At 40.5% G+C, this 17,910-nt stretch overlaps 1 protein-coding gene across 5 annotated transcripts in view; it reads left to right on the top strand.

Moving 5' to 3' along the window:
* Nucleotides 1-17,910, top strand: part of KNDC1 (kinase non-catalytic C-lobe domain containing 1) — a 104,108-nt gene that overhangs the window by 11,282 nt on the left and 74,916 nt on the right. For 3 of the 5 annotated variants that reach the window (XM_061635588.1, XM_061635589.1, XM_061635587.1), the window contains exon 2: nt 6,620-6,818. The exons of the other annotated variants lie outside the window; for them this stretch is intronic. In XM_061635588.1, the coding sequence (XP_061491572.1) occupies nt 6,620-6,818 (199 nt within the window). The remainder of the gene's footprint in view (nt 1-6,619; nt 6,819-17,910) is intronic. 5 annotated transcript variants of the gene reach the window in all.

Here is a 17,910-nt window from a genome sequence, read left to right as displayed (position 1 = left end):
AGCTTGTTGGTATGCCATCTGTTCCTGGTGATTTGTTTCATCCAAGTGTTTTAAGAGCAGCTTTCAGCTCACATTCTAGAATTTCTGGTTCTTCATCATAGGGTTCCTCCTTGAATGAATCTGTCATCCTTGCATCTCTTTTATAGAGTTCTTCAGTATATTGCTTCCATCTTTTTATTTCATCTCAGTCAGTCAGAGTGTTCCTCTGTTGATTATTCAACATCCCTACCCTTGGTTTAAATTTCCGTTTCATTTCTCTAACCTTTTGGAATAGGCCTCCTGTTCTACCCTTTTTGTTGTCCTTTTCTATTTCTATACAATAACTATTGTAGTAGTTCTCTTTGTCCCTACCTACTAGTCGCTGTATTGTTGCATTTAGGGTTCTGAGTGTGTTTCTATCTCCTTTTGCTTTTGCTTTCCTTCTCTCTTTAACCATTTTAACAGTTTCTTCAGTCATCCATTGAGGTCTTTCTCTCTTTTTAACTAGAGGTATTGTCTTTTTGCATTCTTCCCTGATAATGTCTCTGACTTCACTCCATAGTTCTTCTGGTTCTCTGTCAAGTAAGTTTAAAGCCTCAAAACTGTTCCTTATTTGATCTTTATATTCTTCTGGGATGTTATTTAAATTGTATTTTGGCATTATGATTGCTTTGTTGTTCTTCTTTAGCTTTACTGTGATTTTTGATACGACCAATTCGTGATTTGTACCACAGTCTTCTCCTGGTCTTGTTTTCGCAGAAAGTATGGAGCATCTCCATCTTCTGCTACCAATTATATAATCAATTTGATTCCTATATTGACCATTTGGTGATGTCCACGTGTACAGTTGTCTTTCTGGTTGCTCAGGCTGAAGTTGAATCCTGATAAGACTGAGGTGCTACTCGTGGGAGACAAGGGAAGGTTGGGAGATGTTGACCTGGTGTTCGATGGGGTGAAATTGCCCCTGAAGGACCAGGTCCGCAGCCTTGGGGTTGTTCTTGATTCCAAGCTGTCCATGGAGGCTCAGATTTCGGCAGTGAGCCGGGCAGCTTGGTATCAATTGCACCTCATTCGTAGACTGCAGCCCTACCTTCCTGCTCATCAGCTCCCACTGGTGGTACATGCCCTGGTCACCTCTCGGTTGGATTACTGTAATGCGCTCTACGTGGGGTTACCCTTGAAAACGGTCCGGAAATTACAACTTATACAGAATGCTGCGGCTCGACTGCTTACAAACTGTCGCCGCCGGGAACACATCACCCCAGTGTTGTTCGACCTACACTGGCTTCCAGTTATTTTCCGGGCCCAATTCAAGGTGTTGGTATTAACCTTTAAATCCCTATACGGTTTCGGCCCAGTTTATCTGATGGAGCGCCTCCAGCGCCACCAACCATGCCACCCAACAAGATCAGCCACACAGGACCTTCTCTCAATCCCGCCAACTAAAACAGCTAGGTTGGCGGGGACAAGAGAGAGGGCATTTTCAGTGGCGGCCCCCACTCTCTGGAACTCCCTCCCGTATGACCTTCGCCATGCCCCTTCCCTGAATGTATTCCGCCAAGCTTTGAAGACCTGGCTCTTCAGACAGGCCTTTGGGACTTACGGGGAGGGTTAAATTTTTACGACGAATAGCCTACTACTCTGTACTGGAACTGTTTTATTGTTTTATTGATATATTGTATTTTATGATGTATTTTATTATGATGTAATGTATTGTTGTTAAATTGTACGTCGCCTAGAGTGGCCATTGGCCAGATAGGCGACCCACAAATTAAATTATTATTATTATTATTATTATTAAATGTTTGCGAGAAACAAATTATTGGCTTCACAGAATTTGATAAGTCTTTCTCCTGCTTCATTTAAATCTCCTAAGCTCCATTTCCCCCACAATTCCTAGTTCTTCTCTGTTTTCTACTTTTGCATTCCAGTCTCCCATGATTATCAGCACATCTTGTTTTGGTGTGTGATCAATTTCTTCATGTACTTCTGCGTAAAATCTCTCCAATTCCTCCTCTTCTGTGTTTGCCGTTAGAGCGTAGACTTCAATGATGGTTATGCTAATAGGTTTCCCTTTAAATCTCCTTGATATAACTCAGTCAGACCTAGTGTTATAGTCCTTAATTGTTTTTGCTACCTCATTTCTCACTATTAAAGCAACCCCGTTTCTTCTTAATTTCTCATTTCCTGCATAAAATAGTTGCTTGATTGAAAATGTCCCATTCCCGTCCATTTTTATTTACTCATGCCAAGTACTGTAATGTTGATGTGTTCCATTTGTTGTTTGACAATTTCTTACTTTCCCTGGTTCATGCTTCTCACATTCCATGTTCCTATTGTGTACGTTGTACAACTCCAGACTTCGCATCTGTGCACATCAGCCTCTGGGCTTCCTTTCAGCTTTGACACAGCTGCGTCATTAGTCACAGCACTACTCATATTTGTCCTTTGTTCTTCCCCAGTAGCTCATTGAGTGCCTTCTGACCTGGGTGTCTCATCTTCCAGCACTATCTCGTGTTGCATTTTGGATACTCTGTTCATAGGGTTTTTGTGGTAAGAAGTATTCAGAGGTGGTTTACTATTGCCTTCCTCTGAGTCTGGATGCATCTTAGGGCTCATCCAGACGACTGCAAAATGTGTGACACACCTGCTATGTGTGTTCATTATTTTTCGGTCGTCCAAATGATGTCTCGCGCGGTTACGCATTTTCGTGGGTTAAATTCGCTCCTTCCAATACTGGCAAAAATGCGATTTGCTGTTTAAAATCGGGAATCATCCACTGTGCCTTCAGGAGTTCGGATGCAATACCGTGGACTTTACAGCTGATGGGCGGTTCTTGGGCGTTTCCCTTTGCCCCTTCTCCTCATTCCAGCCAATCATGTATCTGCACTTTTGCACATGTGTGAGAATAAGCCCGGGGAAATGGAACCAATCATCGCAATGGTGGGGTGTTGGGGGAGAAACAAGATAAAAGTGTGAAGCATTCACTGGAAGCAGAGAGGTCAAAGACCAGAATGCTGAAAAGATGTAGCTTTATTCTGTGCACAGAGGCACCATTGATTTCTTGTATATAAAAAAATTTTCTGTGTAAAATATGCTAAAGCCCAACGCGTTTCAGCTTGTGCAGTCAAGCCTTCATCAGGGGCTAAAATACAAAATATTGAATATTTTTTAAAAAAACTTACTAACAACTTAAACACACACATTCATTTCTGGAAGAATAAGCCTGGGAAAATGGAACCAATCATCGCAATGGTGGGGTATTGGGGGGGGTCTGCAACTACTGCGCAGATACATTTTATTTTTTGCCAGCCTGCAAACTGGGCGGCCACTCTGGGTGAGATCTGCAATGCACAGCAAGCGAAAAAGGGGCTGCTGTCGGTTTCAGCCTGCCTCTAAAAGCTTTGCCAATTTAATTCTACTTGCTGGGGTTTTTGCTTCAAATCAGAAAAGCATACATTCCTTTAAGTGTAATATTGCAAATATGGGCTTCTGGTCGGTTTCAAGCCTGCTCCGAAAGCTTTGTCAATTTCATTCTCTGTGGGAAGGAAAGGGAGAAGGGGGGGGGACACCTTGCTTGCTTTTTTTGAGAAATAAGTGCATTGCCAGCGTGTGTATCTCCTTAAATATCAATAAAGGCAGAAAAGCATACATTCGTTTAAGTGTAATATCGCAAATGCAAACAAGAAAAGGGTGTCAATTTCATTCTTGTGGGAAGGCAGGTGTGAAACCGACCAGCAGCCTTTCCTTCTGACTCCTTTACAGCTATATTGTGCTTTGTTGCAAAGGGGGAGAGGAGCATACGTAATTTTTTTGCTGACCAATTGGTTGATAGGGGGAGATTTTAGAGGCGGAGCTTGGAAAAAGCGAAAAGAATGTAGGGGTCTTACTGCTGCATGTGCGTGTGCAAAAAAGCATTTTTTTAAATTGGGAAAGAGCGAACTAAAAGGCAAAGTGAGGACTATCAGATGACAAACCGAATATGGAAACCGTGGATTATCCCGCTCCGTTTGGATAAGCCCTCAGTCTGGTGTCTCAGCTTTGACCATTCTGCCTTGGGTGCCCCTGCTAGGAGTCTAGCCTCGGTCTAGATTCCTGACGGCATTGCTCTCAGCTTCTTCGACACTCTCAAACCCCCTCACCACGTTAAGGTGTGCATCCTAGAGCAGGGGCATGGTTAGGATTAGATTAAAATGTTGGTGTTCTTCAAGTCATGGAAGGCTGATTTCACTTTTTAAAGTATGCTGCATTGGATTCTGTGTATGTCACCAGTTTATTCTAATATTAAGACATGAGCTTTGAGAAACTCAATTTTACATACTGCAGTTAAAGTGTCAATATTATTTCTTTTTGTGAAAGCCTTAAATACAACAAGACCAGGTCATCAAACTAAAAACTTAAGAGACAAACTCTAGGCTCGTGCACACCCACACAGAGTAAATATGGTTTTCCAGTGTAGTGGACATAGGTGTGTTTTTATTCAAATCAAGACATTCTTTGATTTGTAGTTTGCTTACTAGTTAAGTTTTGCTTTAATGGAGCAAAAACATGGGAGCAGATAAAAGTAATCTTGGCATATTTGACTTGGATGCTGTGCTACATATTTACCCCCAAATGTCAAAAGGCAACTTTTAAAATGTGTCAATCTGTTAATTGTTCAATTTTGCCACTTCCTAGAAAAAAATAATTCTTTCTTTTAGATCTAGGACTAAAACTGTTCTGTATTGTGCTCATAAGGAACTGTTGTTGGCAAAGTGTATTCAGCATTTCAAAATGCTGCTTACAGACAACATACATTGAGAAATAAAATATTGTATGGACTGTGAACATCAATGAAGTTAATGCAGACTATCTGGATTTTGACGTAGGGTGTACATTATTCTGGTATGGGAATACTGCCAAAAATGGCAGTTCTGTGGTAGGTTAATCCCTGTGCTGCTGGTTAAAACAGAGATGGGAACCCTGTGACCCAGATATTATTGGACTACAACTCCCATCACCCCTGACCTTTGACTATGCTGACTGAGGCTAATACACCTGACTTGCAGACCATAGTTCCCTGGCATAAAAGGGATTACCCAGAGAGAGCCATCCTTGTGTAGAATGTCTTTGTGCCCCCATTCCACAATTCTGGCAGCCGTCATAGGCAGGAGTGTGTTGCATTTTTATAGCTTTTTACATGGTAAGACCATTTATATGTCAAAGCTCTGGGAATGGAGAAGGAAGAGCTTGTCAGAGGCATTTTTAATAATAATAAATAATATTTATTTATTTAATTTGTATTCCACCTTTCCTCAAAGTTGCTTAAGGTGGCGTACCAACATGATTCTCCTCCTGATTTTATCTTTACAACAACCCTGTGAGGTAGGTTAGGTTGAAAGACAGTAACTGCCCCAAAGTCACCCAGTGTGCTTCATGGCTGCGTGGTGATCTGAACCCTGGTCACCAAGGTCCCAGTCCAACAATCTAACTGCTATACCACACTGGCTCTTTTGTAGGAAGAGTGTGTGTGCTTACTGGGAAGCAATGGCGCTATAGCCAGGATGCCTTGTGTTTTATGTTAGGCTAATAGATCCATTCAAATTTACAATCAGTGGGCAGTTACATTAAAGTATGCATACAGCAACTTTAGGGACACATATGGTGTGGACTTAATGGTACAGTAGGGCCCCACTCAAATGGCAGGTTATGTTCCGGACCCCCACTGTAAAGCAAAAAGCGCTGTAAAGTGGAACTTATTGAATAGAATGGTGCGTGATGCCGCCGTAAAAGTGGAACAAGTGCCGTATGAGTGGGGCTTTAGTTTAATTGCGTCTAATTGAGACCGCTGTATTAGCAAATTGCTGTAACGGGGCCCTACTGTACTTATTTGAAAGCTCCATAGAAACATGCAATAGCACTCTTATGCCTATATTTACAGTTAGTTTGCAAACTCCAAATATACTGACTGAAGAAAGTTGTGATTGATGCTGCTGATATGTTCTGGAGAGACTTTAACCATAAAATAGGTGAGGTGTTTTTTTTAAACAAAATATTCCCCCCAAAGTGAACCTTTGGAAATACAGGAAAGGTTCTGGACAATAACATTTTTATGAATGTGTCTCATTTTCATTTTGTGTCATGGTTGATACAAAACCATGTACAAAACCCACATTTCCTCTTGGGCTTCTTTTAATTCAGTTTATGACTCCCCTGCCTGTCCCCAAGTGTTTTCTGTTAGTAACAAAATATTGGGAAGGTACTGAGATGAAATTACATCATTTTCCTGTGGTCCTCATTCATAGCTGCCTGTGCTACACAAGCCCTATGCTATTTCATTGACAATCACCTTAGGAACTGATCTAGATGAAATACATTTTGGAATCTGGAGACAGTTTCAACTACAAAGTAGGAAAATATGGAGGGGAAAAGAGTGACACTGACAGTAGGGGGGAGAATTAAGAAGAAATGGGAAGGAATAGAATAATGGGAGGCCACCATAAAAGTGGCAAAAAGACGTGTCTTTTAACTCTTTTGTCCTAGAAAGCCTTAAATGTGAGGAAAACATGTTGGGTTTGTGTAGTATAGATTATATTTGACTCCATTGGCTACAGATAATGTCATAAAATGTGGAGTAATTTATGAATTCATGTCTTGGCAGGAGAACGTGTCTCTTGCTGATGTATTGTCACTGCGAGATAGCTGTCTTTCTGAGCAAGATGTCTGGGCTGTCTGCCTAGAGTGTAGCCAGTCTCTGAAGAGCATTGCCCATTCTGCAATCTTCCAGACACTTTGCATTACTCCTGACACTTTGGCTTTTAACACCAATGGCAATGTATGCTTCATGGAACAGATCAGTGGTAAGTATTCATGCTTCTAAGCAATTTGTTGAAAAGTACAAAAACTCATGCTGAGGGGAGGTAGTGAAACATTGTTTCTCTCCATCAGACTTGTACGTGGATTTTAATTAGATTGGAAACTATACTTTCTGAATGCAAGGATGAATGTCAGCCCATGTAAAGCTAAATTAGGTTATATCAACTAACACTGTGTGTTCATTTAGCTGTTCCAGTATTGAATAACAGTTTCTAATTCAAATTTTAATAAGCTTTTGGATTCAATTCGTTGGTTTAGTCAATATCTTCCAGAGGATCTACATTATGAATGCTGCCATACACTTGTCTGAATGTGCTTTAAATATCAAGAGATTCTGACAATTAGGCAAAGATGTGATGGATTCATAAAAATCTTAGATTTGGACTAAGTATTAAATGAGTAGAGAATGTAGACTTGTCCAAGAAAAAATTGATCTAGGTGGCATTGGCATAAATAATAAAAATACCGTAAGTTGAAGCCTTACAAAGCTACTCCTTCCTTCCTCCAGTGAATAGCTGTCACAGTTGCTGGAAATAGTGATGGCTAAATTAGAAGAAGGCTAGGATTGGGGAGGGCAGCTATGAGAGAACTAGAAAAGGTCCTCATGTGCAAAGATGTATCACTAAAACACTAACGTCAGGGTCATTCAGACCATGGTATTCACAATCTCTATGTATGGATGTGAAAGTTGGACAGTGAAAAAGGTTGATAAGAGAAAAATCAACTCATTTGAAATGTGGTGTTGGAGGAGAGCTTTGTGGATACCATGGACCACAAAAAAAGACAAATATTTGGATGTTAGAAGAAATTAAACCAGAACTATCACTAGAAGCTAAAATGATGAAACTGAGATTATCATACTTTGGACATATCATGAGAAGACCTGATTCACTAGAAAAGACAATAATGCTGGGAAAAACAGAAGGGAGTAGAAAAAGAGGAAGGCCAAACAAGAGATGTTGATTCCATAATGGAACCTGAACTTACAAGATCTGAACAAGGTGGTTCATAACAGATGTTATTGGAGGACACTGATTCATAAGGTCGCCATAAGTCGTGATCGACTTGAAGGCATATAACAACAATACAGTTCCAAACTATACCCATTTTCCATGAATCTGCTTATTAAACCACCATTGACTAAGATGATCACCATGCCTCAGTATTTGTAAACATTATGCGGCAGGCGGCTGAAGGATGGAATGCTGATGGAAGGTTGCCAAATTCAAAGCTGGATAACATGTAAATCCCCTGATGTGGCAGGAGGTAAAGCTGCCAAGGCTTCCCCTCCCTGAGACTGTCAGTCCTCCATCTCCTATTTGCTTTGGGCATATTTGTAACCCTGATCAACTGCAGCAGGTTGTCAGGGAGGGAGGGGTTGGGTGACAAGGTTGGAGGGAAATGGGTCAGAGAAACCATGACTACTTTATTTCTCTTGGGAGACTTAAAGGTATATGAAACCTCTTGCTTTGAGGTTGTAATACACACTATACATGCTTACCTGAAAGTAAGTCCTGTTGAACTCTGTGAAACTTGCTTCTGAGTAGATACGTGCAGGATTGCAATATGAATCTTGTAGCCCTAACTAGCAGTATAACTAAGGAAATTTTTACCTGCCACAACATTTGATGGAAGGCTGCAGACTCCTGAACTTTTCTGGGTGTTCCCAATCAGCTGAATTTATTTCATTCCAGGAGCTTTTAGCATATCATACAATTTCCCACCAATCTTTTGGAGGGAAGTTGGAGTTCTTTTTTATTTTTTTACACGGAAATTTATTTTGAAATAAAATTAAAAATCCAGAACACGCATAATAATACAACAAGGTCACTAATTAAGGCATAAAGGAAGCACTGGCTGCCATAGTTTATCATGATGGGAACAAACCACAGCAACCCTTGGATTTGAGCGCTCTCTCTCTTCCACCCACACAACTGTGAGAAGGAATTTGGAAGTTTTTGCTTCAGCTTTAAGTAACTACAGTTTCCCATGTTGTCTGAACATAGAACTGTAGTTAATTTAAAATAAACCAACTTCATAACTCATAATTTGAAGTTGGCTTGTTCTTTTAAAAAAAGCTAACCATAGGTAGTGTTAACTGTAGTTTCTCCAGATACGTGGCAAGCTGTAGTTAAATAAAAATGAAAGTGAAAGCTTCAGTGCTCCTTTTTGACAGTGCAGAGGAGGAGGGGGAAATGTGAACTTTACTCACTGCAGCTCACACATGGTTTAGTGTGATATGACACTTGGTGTCAAGAGATTAGAATTTTATGGTATCCAAATTTGTTAGTTATTTTATGCTGATGGACTTTGTATACCAATTTTACTGGTTTGTGTTTCATGTAAATTTCAGAATTTTAGTTGTGCAGTTTTGTCAAGTTTTTTATTTTGTTTCTATTCTTTTTGTATATTCCAATTGTAATGGCTTGGAGCTAATGCAAATAAAGGACTTTGACTTCAGTGTAAAAGCTGAAGCATTCCAGGGGCATGCCAGCTGTGAAAGTCTAGAGACTGCTCCCTGTTTTGTTTTTAACACTGAAACCACTTCGAGAGGTGTCTTCTGAGAAAGGGATGGGGAACCGTGGACCTCCAGATGATGTTGGGCTCCAGTCCTACCATTGCTGATCATTAGCCATTCTGTCCGGGACTGATGGGCATTGGGAACCAGATGTTCCCCATTTCTGTTCTAAGGAATTTGAAAAGAAAGAACTCCCATGTAGGGTTTGAGAAAACAGCAGGATTTTATGAAGTTTCTACAAGTATTGAGAACATTGAATATGTGCATGATGAGTGACATTTGCAGGTATTAGGTTTTGTTGTGGGAGGGGTTTGGTGGTATTGGGGCATTTATCTAGTGTGTCATTTCAGAGGGTGCACTTTACTATTGTGAAGGATTGGGGGGGATACCTGACATCATGTAGGTTCTAGGACACAGGAATAAAGACTCTGCCTTGGGGAGAAGCTGAAGAAAATGAATCTTGAGGTAAGCCTGTAAGGAAATACCCTGCCCTTGGAGGTGGTAGATATACATGTTTCCCCAGAATTGGAAATCCACTGGCCTTGTGTAACCAGATGTAGAATTATGGCCTGAAATGCTAATCCTGCCAGGGCAGAGAGTATAGCCTGCTTTAGAGCCAGGGATTCCTTGCAAAAGGGGTTGGAAATGAATGGAAATCTCCTTGAGATGGTGTTAAGAACATAAGAAGAGCTTGCTGGATAAGGCCCATGGCCCATCTAGTCCAGCATCCTGTTCTCACAATGGCCAACCAAATGCCTGTGGGAAGTCCACAAGCAGGACCGGAGTGCAAGAGCACTCGCCCCTCCTGTCGTTTCTAGCAACTGGTATTCAGAATCATGCAGCCTCCAGCCGTAGGGTCAGAGCATAGCCATCATGGCTAGCAGCCATTGATAGCCGTGTCCTCCATGTATTTGTCTAATCCTCTTTTAAAGCCATCCAAGTTGGTGGCCATCACTGCCTCCTGTTGGAGCAAATTCAATAGTTTTAACTATCTGCTGTGTGAAGAAATGCTTTCTTATGTCTGTCCTGAATCTTCCAATATTCAGCTTCATTGAATGATCATGGGTTCTAGTGTTATGACAGGAGAGAAACTTAATAATTTTATACACTTCTATCATGTCACCTCTTATTCGCCTTTTCTCTAAACTGAAAAGCCCCAAATATTGTAACCTTTCCTCATAAGGGAGTTGCTCCATCCCCTTGATCATTTGGGTTGCCCTTTTCTGAACTTTTTCCCACTTTACAATATCTTCACTGAGGTGAGGTGAGCAGAATTGTACACAGTATTCCAAATGTGGTCACACCATAGATTTTAATAACAAAAATGAATGTGACTTGAGAAGCTGCCTATAAGAAGTTGAAGAAAGGAGAGGCCAAGGAGGATGGAAGAAGTTACTGAGAGAACGGAGTTGAGGAAGAGAAAGAACAAGAACCAGTTTCTCTTCTTCTGAGGCTTTATGCAACCAGATGAGTATGTCAGAAGGAGAGTCATCATCTTCCATTCAGGGCAACTATGTCAGCCTTGAAATTAATTATTTGCCTTGGGCAAATAACAGTAATTTCTAAGAAAGTAGTTTGCTTGAGTTATGTGACACAAGATAAATACGGCAGATAACTTTTTTTATGTACTGGGAATTTTTTTCTACCTATCTGTCTAGCTGTACTATATTAGCTTGTTGGCTTTATTTTCATGTCTTTTAAACTTGTATTTTATCAAACATTTTTAAGATGGATCCAGCAGGTTAAAATACAGAATTTAATGGCTTAAGCATGAATTTATTATGTGACATTGAACTTGTCAAGGATTATCAATACCTCGGCACAGTCATTAACCAAAATGGAGACAATAGTCAAGAAATCAGAAGAGGGCTAGGACTGGGTAGGGCAGCTGTGAGAGAACTAGAAAAGATCCTCAAATGCAAAGATGTATCACTGAACACCAAAGTCAGGATCATTCAGACCATGGTATTCCCGATCTCTATGTATGGATGTGAAAGTTGGACAGTGAAAAAGACGGATAAGAGAAAAATCAACTCATTTGAAATGTGGTGCTGGAGGAGAGCTTTGCGCATACCATGGACTGCGAAAAAGACAAATAATTGGGTGATAGATCAAATTAAACCAGAACTATCACTTGAAGCTAAAATGTTGAAACTAAGGTTATCATACTTTGGACACATAATGAGAAGACATGATTCACTAGAAAAGACCATAATGCTGGGAAAAAGAAGGGAGTAGAAAAAGAGGAAGGCCAAACAAGAGATGGATTGATTCCATCAAGGAAGCCACAGACCTGAACTTACAAGATCTGAGCAGGGTGGTTCATGACAGATGCTCTTGGAGGTCGCTGATTCATAGGGTCGCCATAAGTCGTGATCGACTTGAAGGCACATAACAACAACAAAGTATCTCAAAGCTGATTGTAGGAATCATGTGGTAGGTGCCAGTATGCCCACTCCATAAATTGGCTTAATGGGGTAAACATATGTGGCCTATGTTTTCATGGTTTAGCATTCTGACAATGAGTCTGGCCTTCCCTTGGGCTCACATCTCATACATCTTAGCTGCAAGGGTGGGATTGAAACTTCTGATTCTGTTTTTGATGAATCGCTGTTTAGGATTTGGACAACATACTAAACTGCTGTTGTCCCTAACTATGGCTAGTTGAAACAAACTAGCTTGTTTCCACTAATTTGAGTTAAGATTAACCACAGTTTGTCTGGGTTCAGATGACATGGCGAGCTGTGTTTAAATAATAAAAAAGTGAAAAGGTAAGAACAACTTCATAGCCACACTGTTCCCACAAAAGGCAGTGAAGATCTCCAGCTTGGATAAATTTAAAAGAGGGTTAGACAAATTCATGGAGGGAAAGGCTATCAGTGACTTGTAGCCATGGTGGCTATGCTGTGTCTCCATAGGCAGAAGCTATATGCTTCCAAATACCAGTTGCTGGAAACCTCGGGAGGGGGGAGTGCTCTTGCACTCAGGTCTTGTATACGAGCTTCCCATGGGCAACTAGTTGGCCACTGTGAGAAGAGGATGCTGGACTAGAAGGGCCATTGGCCTGATCCAGTAGGCTTTTCTTATATTCTTATGAGCATGTGAGCTAAGAGAGACACTAGACTTGTGATGGTACTCTCTGATTTAATGTTGCATCCAAAGCAGCACATTGTATTCCTGCTGGCTGAAACTATAGATGGATTTATATTTTCCAGCTTTAAAGTTTCCCAGGTGTGTTCTTTATGCATGAGAGAAGGGCTCCACATTCATGTAGTTCACCCTCGATAAATTAGGTGGGAATTACCAACTTCTGAATACCAACTATGTCTCATATGTTATGCAACAAACAACTAACAGTAAAAACGCTACCTCAGACCTCAATTTTACGCTTGCAAAAGATTAATCTACTAACACAGATCCAGTATAATTAACTATCTTTAATATTTCTGTGTTTAAGTACACAGTTAAAATTAAACTTTTTGAGAACATGCTCTTGCAGATCTTGCTTTGGGTTCCAATTTGTACAAAAGTTTTCTCTTTAGCCTAGAGGTTCCAGTATTTTAAAGCCTCGTTTGAACAGTAACATTTTCTTTTGTGGGTGAAGAAAATATGAACAGTCCTTTTTGTACGTGTGTTTTAGTAATTTTATGACTATTTTTAATATTATTTATTATACTTGTTTTCTATCTTTACTAAATGGTGGTCAAGGTAGCTAATAGCAAGTGAACAAGATGGGAGTCAAATGTGTTTTTATTGGGTGAAGTTGACTTTAAGACTCCATGAACTTTGAGGCTGTCTGGTTTCTAAATTTTTGATTCAAAGATGGGTAGTGTTTGGATTTTTTCTATTTGTTTGAACAGGTTTATTTCATTTCAGTTGTGTGTGTGTAAGGATATTATGTTAAAGATAGCTGACAAGACCAAATTTGTCCATATTTTATCTTTGTATTCCATTGGATGAGTGAAGGAAGAAGTGATGTATGATTTTACTGTCAATAGCGAGCTGATAATCAGAACTGTAAATTTAATGGCTTAAACAGTGAAGTTAAATGATAATAACGTTTTCATTTGTTTTTAAAACAATCAGAGATGTTCTCTAAATATTCTAGGACTCCAGATAACTAAGGCTCCTACTTACCTGGGATTAAGCCCTATTGAATTCATTGGGACTGACTTCTGAGAAGACATGGCTAGGATTGCAGCCCAAGGCAGTTTAGGCTATATAGCAGAGCAGGGGACCTGTGGTGGTTCTAATGTTGTGGGAATCCGACTCCCATCACCCCTGGGAATGAGGGAATTGGAGTCCAACAGCATTGGGAGGGCCACAGGTTCCCTTTCAGACAGAGATATAAGCTGTCTCATAGAATCATAGAAGAGTAGAGTTGGAGGGACTGTAAGGACATTGAAGCAAACTCCCTGCTTAATGCAGGAATACAACTTAAAACGTATCTGACAGGTGGCAGTCCAGTTGCCTGTTGAATGCCTCTAGCATTGGAGAGTCCACCGCCTCCATAAGCAATTGGTTCCAGTGCTGTATTGCTCTAACAATTAGAAAGTTTTTCCTGATGTTCAGCTGAAATCTGGCTTCCTGTAATTTGAGCCCATTATTCTGTGTCCTGTAGTCTGGGATGATTGAGAAGAGATCCTGGTCCTTCTCTGTGTGACAACCTTTCAAGTACTTGGAGAGTGCTGTCATATCTCCCCTCAGTCTTCTCTTCTCAAGGCTAAACATTCCCTGTCTTTCAGTATCTCCCCATAGGGCTTTGCTTCCAGTTCCATGATCATCCTTGTTGCCCTCCTCTGAACCTGTTCCAGTTTGTCTGCATCCTTCTTAAAGTGTGATGTCCAGAATTAGACTCAGAGCTCAAGATGAGGGCTAACATGTGCCAAATACAGGAGAATTAGTACTTCATTTGATTTGGAGACTATACTTCTGTTAATGCAGCCTAAAATAGCATTTGCCTTTTTTGCTGCCACATCGCACTTTGGGCTCATATTCAGCTTGTGATCAACAGCAATCCCAAAATCCTTCTCGCATGTAGTATTGCTGAGCCAATTATCCTCCATCTTATAACTGTGCACTTTCTTTTTCCTAGGTGTAGAACTTTGCACTTATTCCTGTTAAATTTATTACTGTTGTTTTCACCCAGTGCTCCAGCCTATCAAGATTCCTTTGAATTTTGTTTCTGTCTTCCAGGGTATTAGCTATCCCTCCCAATTTTGTATCATCTGCAAATCTGATAAGCTTTCCTTGTACCTCCTCATCCAAATCATTAATAAAAATGTTGAAGAGCACTGGGTCCAGGACTGAGCCCTGTGGTACCCCACTCATTACCTCCCCCAAGTTTGAGAAGGAACCATTGGTAAGCACTCTTTCAGTACAATTCTGTAGCCAACTGTGGATCCACCAGATAATTGTTCCATCCAGCCCACATTTAGCTAGCTTGCTAATCAGAATTTCATGGGGCTTTGGTAAACTCGAGATATATTAAGTCCATGGCATTCCCACCAGGCAGGCTACCCAATCAAAAAATGAGATAAAATTAGCCTGGCAAGATTTGTTCATGAGAAATCCATGTTGGCATCTACTAATCACTGCATTGTTTTCAAGATGCTTACAGAATGAATGCTTTATAATCTTCTCCAGGATTTTCCCAGGGATTGATGTCAGACTGACTGGTCTGTAACTCCCAGGTTCCTTCTTTTTGCCCTTTCTGAGGATAGGGACAACATTAGCTGCCCTCCAGTCATCCGGCACTTCACCCATCCTTCATGATTTTAAAAGATAATAGATAGTGATTCTTCCTTCAACACTCCAGGATGCAGTTCATTGGGCCCTGGAGATTTGAACTTGTTCAAAGTGATTATTAGGTATTCCTTGACCAAGCTGCAAAGCTGCCTCTTCAACTTCACATTTGCCAGCATGGTCATAGACCACTTTTGCCTTTCCTTTGTCATCTGTTATCATGTTGCCATCCTCATTGAGTAGCTGTACCATCATTTCTTTTCTCTGTCTTTTACTATGGATGTACCTGAAGAAAGCTTTTTTGTTGCCTTTAGCATCTCTAGCTAGGGTTGCCAGATAAGAAGCATCCCAAACCTTGAGAATTTAGGGGCGTGCTCCAGTGATGTCATGGGGCGGGCCATAGTGATGTCACAGGGCGGGTCCAAGTTATGTCATGGGGTGGGCCTGAGTGATGTCATTAAGCATGATACATTAAGCATCAACTACAGTTGCTTGGCGCATACAACTCATATAAAAACATTTCTGATTAGAAATTTACATAGAAATCTTAGCTAAAAGCCTGGGTAGGGAACATTTAATCTAGCCAACTCACTTCTGGCAAAAAGGGTTCAAGTGCCCTCAGGCCAGGCCAGTCACCTGAAGGCCATTGTAGGAAGAAAGGAGCCTAGCGTTGTGGAGATGTTAGGTGGGAGCACTCAGGTGTAAAGATGGATGCCCCCGAAGGCTACAATTCTACACGTACTTACAAAGGGACTAAGCCCCATGGAACTCAATACGGCTTACTTCTCAGTAGATATGTTTTGGATTGTGTTGTTGGTAAAGCTTCACTAGGGATCCTCTGCAAAGATATCTATATCCACACAGGATTGACAACCCCCTGCCCGGAATGACCTGCCCCTACCTTTTAAAATCCAAATTTCTTTACAGATTTGACCCTCACTTCAGAAAGAGGTCTGAGAAATGAGTAAGAAGATTCTCTACCCTTTTCTGTCTCCCCTGTGGGCTGCTATAAACTCACTTCCTCAGCCAACCCAATTCTAGTGAATATAATTGACACAGAGAAAGCACACATGATTTGATCTGCCTTTTTAGGCAGCTTCTTGGAACAACAATTGCAGCTACGCTGCCCAGTATGTGAATTCTCTTTTACCACTATTGGGCAAGAAACAAACAACAAGGTGCATCATCAGTGGGTTTAAGAAAGTTGAGTAGAGTGCATGGAACCACTGTTGTTGCTTCTATGGATGAAAGGGAGTGAGCATAAAGGTAAATGAAATGCAAATACAAAAAGAAAAACAAAAGACAGTGATGATTTCTTAAATGCAATACCATACCGACCGCAACAAGATTCCTATGAGTAAGGCAGATAAGTATGCATCCCTCAACCAGTCAGGATCCCTAACCAAAAACCCAAACTAAAAAAATCCTGGCAGCCAGTCAGCCAAGGTCAAAGAAATTCCCATGCAGCACAACCTGAGCCAGGGGCTGCAGTTAGTGCAGAATGCTGTGGCACGATTGCTGACATGAGTGAGACCCTATCAGCACATAATACCTCTGCTCTGAAATCTGTACTGGTTGCTGATTTGCTACCATGTGCTTTCCATGTTACTGGTGCCACAAAGTACTTGTTCTGCTCTTGTAAGAAACCAATCATTTAGTGTGGCAGCACCTATGCTTGGGAACTCCCTGCCTATTGACATTAGCAGGTGCCTTCTTTGTACTCTTTTTGGCACCTTCTAAAAATATTTTTGTTTAGGCAAGCCTACCCAGGCATGTAGAAGCTATTATTTTTTTTATCTATTTTTAACTCGTTTTATTATTTTGAATGTTTTTAAAGACCGGTCTTTAACTGTTTTTACCAATAATTTTATTGTTTTAATTCCTGCTACAAACCACTTTGAGTTTTTTTTTTACAATAAAACAGTATATAAATATAAGTAAAATAAATAAATAATTTTTGGAGTCACTGTGGCCCGTGGGTCTCTTTCCTCTTTTGTACCAAGTCAAGCCATTTGGTACTATCTAGCTCAATACTGATGACATGGACTGGCATTGGGTCTCCAGGATTCCAGGCAATAGTCTTTTCCAGAGATTGAATTTTGGACCTTAAAGTGCCCTACCATTGAGCTACAGCCTTTTTAAAAAATGTATCTTTCATATTTGGAAGGTTTTCAAAACAGGTTATGAATAAGACAAATAAGCTTGCCCTCTTCCACAGTCCTGTAAAATTTAAACTTTGTTTGACTCCTTAATTAGAAAGGTATACCACTGAAGCATGTACACTTTTTTAAACATTTGTTCAAAAATTATTTGAAAAATAAAAAGTATATACCATTTTAAAAAAACCTTACATGTACACTTTTATGCCTACCAAGATCCTTCTGTGATCTTCTGTTGTAGTGCAATCCTATGCATGTTTACTCAGAAGCAAGTCCCAATCCTGTACAGAGAAAGTACTCTTTATTCTGCTGAAAGCTATATATTTACTGAATTCCTGATGTGAAAGGAAACAGGAAAAGGAAATTGTTCTCAGAACCTGAAATGAGGTTTAGCTCTTACTATTGTCAATCACAACCCTGACTTCTTATTGGCTAAAAATCTGAAAAGGCAGGGATTGGAGCAGAATTTAGAGCAACTAACAGAAGTCACGGGGAGGCTGACATTTTGGTGTATATCTCAGGAACCAGACCACCTAGAAACTTAATTTTTTAAAATGAAACGTGAAAGTCCAGAGATTAAGGTAAGTCACCCAGAGACCCAGAGAGGACCCCCCAAAACCGGAGTCTTCATCCGAAAGCCGGAGGTCTGGTAAC

Source organism: Rhineura floridana, chromosome 7 (genome assembly GCF_030035675.1).
Source record: "Rhineura floridana isolate rRhiFlo1 chromosome 7, rRhiFlo1.hap2, whole genome shotgun sequence".
NCBI lineage: Eukaryota > Metazoa > Chordata > Lepidosauria > Squamata > Rhineuridae > Rhineura > Rhineura floridana.
The sequence above is the reverse complement of the archived record's forward strand: the minus strand, read 5'-3'. Positions and strand labels throughout refer to the sequence as shown.